The sequence below is a fragment of the Rhincodon typus genome, unplaced genomic scaffold, assembly GCF_021869965.1.
Source record: "Rhincodon typus isolate 14 unplaced genomic scaffold, sRhiTyp1.1 hic_rhity00001797, whole genome shotgun sequence".
In the NCBI taxonomy this organism is placed as follows: Eukaryota; Metazoa; Chordata; class Chondrichthyes; order Orectolobiformes; family Rhincodontidae; genus Rhincodon; species Rhincodon typus.
In genome coordinates, this window is record NW_025967435.1 from 1 (window position 1) to 8,241 (window position 8,241).

The 8,241-nt window shown below is 43.0% G+C and overlaps 1 protein-coding gene across 1 annotated transcript in view; it reads right to left on the reverse strand.

Moving 5' to 3' along the window:
* Positions 1-683: 683 nt before the first annotated feature.
* LOC109932071 (eukaryotic translation initiation factor 2B, subunit 5 epsilon) overlaps positions 684-8,241 on the reverse strand; it is a gene marked incomplete at its 5' end in the record, with an annotated part of 20,415 nt that continues 12,857 nt past the window's right edge. Inside the window, 3 exons of the mRNA XM_048592780.1 lie at positions 684-798; positions 5,220-5,327; positions 6,622-6,723. Coding sequence (XP_048448737.1) covers positions 704-798; positions 5,220-5,327; positions 6,622-6,723 — 305 coding nt within the window. The remainder of the gene's footprint in view (positions 799-5,219; positions 5,328-6,621; positions 6,724-8,241) is intronic.

Below are 8,241 nucleotides of genomic sequence, written 5' to 3' on the forward strand. Positions count from 1 at the left end.
GAGTCAACATAGAGCAGCAGACACAGAGCTAAGGCTGATTGGGGTTTTGTGCGAGTTAGCAACAGAAATTTAGGTACAAACATATGAATTAGAGCTAATCACACAATCTCATAGATAAGCTTGTTTATGGACAGGGAAAGGTGGGAAAAGCAGCAGAGCGTTGAAACTCTAGGCGAGCATCAACATCATTAAATATCTGTACCCCACAGATGCTTTGCATGAAATACAGGCAGTCCCCAGGTTGCAAACAGGTTTTGTTCTAGAGCCCACTTGTAAGTTGAATTGTATGCAACTCAGTACACAGTGCAGGACAATATCACTATTTATAAGTACGGGAAATGTTTGTATGTCAGACCTTTAAAACTACATCCCTGCATGGGATCATATTAGTTAGTCGGACGTTTGCGAATTAGGGATCTCCTGTATTAAACCAAGACTCCAGCTGGCTGAATCCAGGAGACCAGCCACAGAATAAACTTTACGCAGCATTCCTCAGTTAATAGCACCCACATCACAGCAATTTATGGGAAATCACGGTCTATAACTGTGGATGCTCAGTCAATTAACATAATGCTTGCTACCATGTGCAATAATTAGTCTTACATGAGATACTCATAATGCTATTGGATAGTGTGAAAAGGCATTACAAATGCAATTTCCTTCTGAAAACACAAAGGCCAAACACCTAAAGGTTAACAGGTACTTACTTGAGAGAGTTAATCTCAAGTACAAGATGGTCACATGAAATATTTTCTTCTAAGCCTCGTTGCAGTGTGCCAAGAACTTCATTCTGAAAAACTGTGGGAGGGCAAGATAATAGGGATAGGGTGGTGTGAGACACAATGCAATGCAGATCAGATCTCTACAATGTTCAGTATTGGAGAGCAGCAATTAAAAACAAAATGAAGGTACATCAGACTTTCAGCAACTGCAGCAAACAAAATGATCCCAAAATATTGATGATATTTCCCCTTCTTGTCAACGTACCTTTCTCCTTCTGTGGTTAAACACCCATCAAGACACAGTTCCACATGGCTGCTACCTAACCCAAGTAGTCATTGTTCATTGGTAGGACTTTCACAACATACTCTGACAGGTTACTCAGCTATAGGTGGTATCAGAGATTCTCTGGTTTGATACAAAGGCAAGTCGGACAGGGCTTGCTGAATAGCAATGAAGGAAAGGTGCACCATGGTCAATTTGTGTCGCTCAAGATCAGCAAGCTTATACATACAGTTATTTAGAAAAAAGACCGGGAGTCTGGGATTATTTCATTGCATCTGCAATAATACTCAGTGTTAAGTTCTGCATACATTACATTTGTGACTAATTGCTATTTGTTCTATAATTATAGCATGCAAGTCCTGACGAGTGCATATATAAAGAGAATTTTGAAACAAAAATTGTTGTTAAGCTATACATCATTTGGAAGTCAGAATGAGTCAAATTAACTAGTTTATCTAGAGAGGTATCAAGCCGCCAAGGCCAGGAAGGTACCAGACTCCAATCTGGTCTGCACCGAACTGTCTAATCTCTGATGGAAGACAACCAAGAAGTGACCTGAAAGATAAAAATTATGAAGAAGGAGTGCAGTAGGGGAAGCATGGAGGGAGTGTATTATGAGGAAAGGTTGAGTACACTGGGCCTGTACTCATTAAAGTTTAGAAGAATGAGAAGTGACCTTATTGAAATATACAACATTCTTAGGAGACTTTACAGGTTTGATGCGGAAAGCTTGTTTCCCCTTGTGGGAGAATCTAGGACCAGAAGGCACAATCCCAGAATAAGGGGTCACCCAGTTAGGACGGAGATTTTCTGCTCGGGGAGTGGTGAATTTGTAGAATTCTTCGTCGCAGTGGGCTACAGAGGTTGGGTGGTTAAGTACATTCAAGGAGGAATCACGTTCATGGGGAAAAGGCAGGAAAGAGGAGTTGAGGATTATCAGCAATGAATTCATTGAATGGCAAAGCAGATTTAATGGGCTGAATGGCCTGCTTCTGCTCCTACATCCTAAGGTTTCTAAAATCTATATAACAATGCTTTTGTCACTTTCAAGGATAAAGTGCGCTGTTCAGTTGCAGGAGTACACGGTGGTCAAATATGTATTTTTCCAAAGTTTTCATATTAGGAAATGGGCAGTTGGGTAAGGTGACAGAGGATGATGGGTGGCATGGAACTGAAGGCCAGCAAGGAAGAACTGGTGCAACAGACCAAATCAAAAGGAAAAGCCATGTAGGAATCTAAGGAAACAAAGACTTTTCTTTAAAAGAATAGGTTTGCGAACAATTTACTTGAATGGTAGTTGGATGAGGGGCTTCAGTAATGTACAGAGACAAGAGCACCTTGAACGATTCTGTTAAATTAGAGAAGGTTAGAAGATTCTGTTTAAGATGTATAAATTTATGAATGGTTTTGATAAAGAAAATCTGAAGAACTGTGTCTGCAGGTTTGATGCCGTTGATAAAGAAGTTGGAAAAGGCACAAATAAGAATTCTTTTTTTGAGCAGAGTGAATTATACACTACCTGAAAAGGGTGGAAGAATTAGATTCAATACAAATGTCCAAAAGCAAAACCAAACAAACACTTTGCAGGGCTATGGGATAAGAGCAGGCGAGTGGGACTGATTGTACAACACCACCAATAGGCTGGTGCAGACAATAATAGGCTGAATTGCTTCATTGTGAGCTGTACCCTTCTGTGATTCTACATCTACACAAGAAAAACACTCCATCGACAAGACAAGTACATCAATGACTCGTTTGAAATCTCTACTCATCACGGATTTGCAGGGATATGGGCCAGTAGCTGGTAGGTGGGACTAGTTTAGTTTGAGATTATGTTGGGCATGGACTAGTTGGACTGAAGGGTTTGTTTCCGTGCTGTGTGACTCTATGACTTACTCCAACCACAGCAAGCCCACAATCTCAACAAAATTTGCCAAACGGAAAGATGTGATTTTAAAAAGAGTTTTGAGAAACAAAGACAACAACACAACAGGGAAATTCCAGGGTCCAGGCTGCAGCTAATTCGAGGGGTTTAACATCTCCTTGCTCAGCCAATGCAAACAAATTCAAATCGGCTCCGTGAGGACATGGTGAGAGGAGATAAGGAAGAAAATTGCATTTCCCTCACAACCCAAGTGTCTGAAATCATTTAATTTCATGTCTGAGCAGGTTTGCTCAGACTGTAATCTAGAATCTCCTGGAACACCATCTTTCACATTTTTGTGTGAATTGAGGTCACAGAATAATTGCAAAAAAGGCAATGAACATTCATCATATTATAATTCACCCTACCTGAGGTTGAATTCCTCCACTGCATTATCTAATCAGTTCTTAAATCATGCCAGGGATTCCTTTTCGCCTTATGACTTTAATTGGGAGCCCACACCGATCACTCCCTGCAAGAACTACTACTGACTTTTACTAGTTTAAACCCGTTCTTGTTTGTCCTAGTTTTGCAATTTAATTAAAAATATTTAATTCCTAGGATGTGGGCGACACCGGTACTGCTGTACTTATCACCTGTCTCCAGCAGCCCTGAGGTGAAGTGCCTTTTCTTTGTCATCTGAACCACCACCTGCCTTTGTGGGACTTGTAATGATGGAGCTCCTAGAAAGAAGGAGCTGCTAGGATACAGAGTAAACAATAGTGAAGGCAGACCAATTTCTGTCAACACCAGGGTGGTGTGTGACTTGAAGGCAAGGGTGTCACAAAATTAACACTGAACACACTGCAGCTAAAGGTAAGATATCAGCATTACTGGCAAGGCAGCAAATTCTTGCCCATTCTCAACTGCTCTTGAGAAGGTGGTAGTAAGCTGCCTTCTTGAACTATTGCAGTCCATGCGGTGTTAGGGGCGGGGTGTTCCAGGATTTTGACGCAGCAACAGTAAAAGAATGTGGTATATTTCCATGTCAGAACAGTGTGTGGTTCAGAGGGGAATTTGCTGGTGGCGGTATTCCCATGCACCTGTTGTCCTTGCCCTTCTAGGTGACAGAGGTCATGGATTTGGGGGCAGCACGGTGGCTCAATGGTTAGCACTGCTGCCTCACAGCGCCAGGGACCTGGGTTCAATTCCACCCTTGGGCAACTGTCTGTGTGGAGTTTGCACATTCTCCCTGTGTTTCCGTGGGTTTCCTCCGGGTGCTCCAGTTTCCTCCCACAGTCCAAAGATGTGCAGGCTAGGTGGATTGGTCATGTTAAATTGCCCCAAGTGTTCAGCAACGTGTAGGTTATGTGAGTTATAGGGGGTTAAGTCTGGGTGGGATGCTCCAAAGGTCAGTACGGACTTGTTGGGTCAAAAGGCCTGTTTTCACACTGTAGGAATTCTATGACCTATGATTGTTGGCAAGTTGCTGCAGTGCATCCCGTATATGGAACACATAGTCAGAATGTCATTGGTGGAGAAAGTGAATGTTTAAGGCAGTGGGTGGGCTTCCAATCAGATGGACTGCTTTGTACTGGAGAATGCTAAGTTTCTTGTGTTTCTTTTTGCAGCTCCTTCATCCAGGCAAGGGGAGAATATTGCATCACACTTCTGACTTGTGTCTTTAAAATAGTACACAGTGTTTGCGGAGTCATGAGTTATTTGTGTCAGAATTTTCAATCTCGGACAGGTTCTTCTTGTCAATGGTTAAAAGCTAGTCTGTTTCTGGTCAGTCATAACCCCAGGATGTTGAGATGTCTGTAATGGGAGATTTGGCAATATAATGCCATTGAAAGTCAAGGGGAGATGGCTAGGTTCTCCGTTGTTGGAGGTGGTCATTGCCTGATACTTAGCACATGGGTGTTACTTGCCACTTATCAGCCCAAGTCTGAATGCTGTCCATGACTTGCTGCATATGGGCCAAGACTTCTTCACTATCTGAGGAGTCATGAACATTGTACAATTATCAGCAAAAATCCCTACTTCTGACTTTTCAATGAAAGTAGGGTCACTGAAGCAGCAGCTCATTATGGTTAGCCTTGGAAAGTATCCCGAGGAGGTCTTGCAGTGAATCCAACCTGAAGAGTACAGTTTGGCATTTATTTCATTCCTGCAGCTCAGGAACACTGAAGCAGACTGTAACACATCTTAACCCTGCTCTTCTGAACTTCTGCATAAACCAGAAATCCACCCAGCAGTTAGTCAGACCTGCCTAGATGTAACTGTCTTACCTTGATGCACAACAATAAATCAAATATTTCTCATTCCAAAACTGCTAATGGGACCTCACCTTTTGCATCATCCAGCTGAGGTGAGATACTTCTACTATCTGCCTCTCGTGAGCTAACGCTCATCTCACTTTCACTCTCACTCTCAGATTCAGAATTTAACCTGAGACCTGCAATGGAGAAAAAATTCTATGATAAGAAAACAGAAAACTAAAAGATAAAATTCTTGGCAGCAGAACTGATCACAGAGGACGTCCATCTAGAACAAAGAGGTTCTGAGCAATCTAGAGAGCTTTCTTCAGGAAAGAAAACGATCTACACTAAACTCCAGAAAAGCTTGAGCAAAGCAAATAGCTAACAATATATCACAAAGGAGCTTTAATAGCTGTCAGTTAACTTATCATGATGAGTTAACACAATCAACTACTGATTTGCCTTTGTAACTGTGGTTTTCTGGCACTCCAGATTAGGGAATTAAGAAAGAAGCTCCTCGAGCTTGCCGTGAAATCTGGTTTCTACTGTCTCTGTCCTGATATCAGCAGTCATTATGGAGGGTCTTGTATGTGAATATCAAGCTCTCAGCATTGTGTTGGCTACATTAAAACAGGTGATGCCATTTTCTGTTTTTTTCATACAGGTCCTAATGAAAAGAAAGAAGCCAAACATATAACACACTGGATATTTTCATTAAACTGTTCAAGAAATAGTCAGCATTGTAACTCTCATCACTATCATACTCACTCAGGGTTCTTCGACTATGTAGGAGAGCTGAGATTTGTTTTACACTTCAGTTAAACTTGTGTAATGAGAAAGTTAGTGGAAACCTTTACTCTCACAGAGGGGAAAGGTCTCCATGGACTAATTAGGCCAAATAGCCTGATTCCAAGCTACTTCTACATATTTTCACCAAGAGAGAAAACCAAAACATATTTTCATTATGTTTGATAGCACGTGTCACAACCATAAAATGCCCAATGCACTTTTTTCAGCCAGTCAAGTACTCATTGAAGTACGGTCACTATTGTAAGAAATATGGCAGCCAATTTGCGCATAGTAAGCTCCCAAAAACAGCAACCTGATAATAAGATCATATGTTTCAGTGAAGTTGTTGATGGATAAATATTGGATTGGGCATCCCAGGATGATTTCCATGTTCTTCTTCTAAGTAGTATTTTGGACTCTTTTGTATCCAACTAAGGGAACAAATAAGTTTAAACCTCTCATCCGAAAGACAGCTCCTTTAAAAAATGAATGCAACTGCTGAATAATTAACCAGGATGGACACTGAATTAGATAAATGAGCTCAAGATGCAACTGTGCATCTTTCTGGAGAAAGGACTGGCTACAGAACATGATGAAAAGGTATGTTTGCGAGGGGGTGCTATTTCTCCAAACGGCCAAGTTGGTTGGATTAACTGAAACTTCTCGACTTTAAATTCCAGCATTTTTCCTGAAAATCCTTACCCCATATATTCGGCACCAGCTCATCATCTTCATTATCATTCTCTGTAGCAGTTGTCCAGATATATCCCACACCCTGTGATCCCACTTCAGCCTGGTTGTAGCCTGTGCAACAACAGATGGAATGAGACAAAGTCTGGATTGCCACTATTTTATTGTGTGATTTATTCAACAACTACACATACCCAATCACATTTTCATCAGGCAGATGAGGGCCACACATCTCAGATATGGCAAAGGTGGGATCTCATTTTGTTCAGTAAAGAGGACCATGCACCACTGTACCATTAAATTTCTGTCTGTGACTGAACACATCCACTATATCTTACAAAGCAAGGCCTTTCAAAACAAAACAGACCTTTCAGGCCACTGCATCAGCAACCTGCACTGCTTAGCTGACATATGAGATAACAAGGTGTAGAGCTGGATGAACACAGCAGGCCAAGCAGCATCAGAGGAGCAGGAAGGCTGACGTTTCGGGCCTAAACCCTTCTTCAGAAATGGGGGAGGGGAAGGGGTTTCTGAAATAAATAGGGAGAGAGGGGGAGGCGGAAAGAAGATGGATAGAGAAGATAGGTGGAGAGGAGACAGACAGGTCAAAGAGGCGGGGATGGAGCCAGTGAAGGTGAGTGTAGGTGGGGAGTTAGGGAGGAGATAGGTCAGTCCAGGGAGGATGGACAGGTCAAGGGGGCGGGATGAGGTTAGTAGGTAGGAGATGGGGGTGGGGCTTGAGGTGGGAGGAGGGGATAGGTGGGAGGCGGGGACGAGCTGGGCTGGTTTTGGGATGTGGTAGGGGGAGGGGAGATTTTGAAGCTTGTGAAGTCCAGATTGATACCATTGGGCTGCAGGGTTCGCAAGCGGAACATATGGATGTCTGGAGGGTTGGAAAGGATTTCAACAGTGTTCTCAGTTTTTGGTGAGCTGCTCTTCACTGGCTAGTGTTACGTATCAGAAGTCGACCCTCCCCGATAACTAAAACTGAAACATCCAGAGAAGCTACTAAAGGAAGTGTGAAAAGTGGTATAACCTGCCTCTCACTCCCTAATCTGTTATAATGGGGAAGTTAAATGAAATGAACTCCTGACAGTTACTCAGTAATTAACAAGTAACAATTTATTTTATCTAACTCTAATGGTAAACAACTTAATAGAACTAACAAACTGAACAATTTCCTTTAACTGTTTCAGAGACCGCTTTGCGGAACGCCTATGCTCGGTTCGCAACAAACAACTGCACCTCCCAGTCGCGAACCATTTCAACTCCCCCTCCCACTCCTTGGACGACATGTCCATCCTGGGCCTCCTGCAGTGCCACAATGATGCCACCTGAAGGTTGCAGGAACAGCACCCCATATTTCGCTTGGGAACCCTGCAGCCCAATGGTATCAATGCGGACTTCACAAGCTTCAAAATCTCCCCTCCCCCAACCACATCCCAAAACCAGCCCAGCTTGTCCCCGCCTCCCTAACCTGTCCTTCCTCCCACCTTTCCCCTCCTCCCATCTCAAGCCCCACCCCCATCTCCTCCCTACTAGCCTCATCCCGCCCCCTTGACCTGTCCGTCCTCCCTGGACTGATCTATCCCTCCCTAACTCCCCACCTACACTCACCTTTACTGGCTCCAT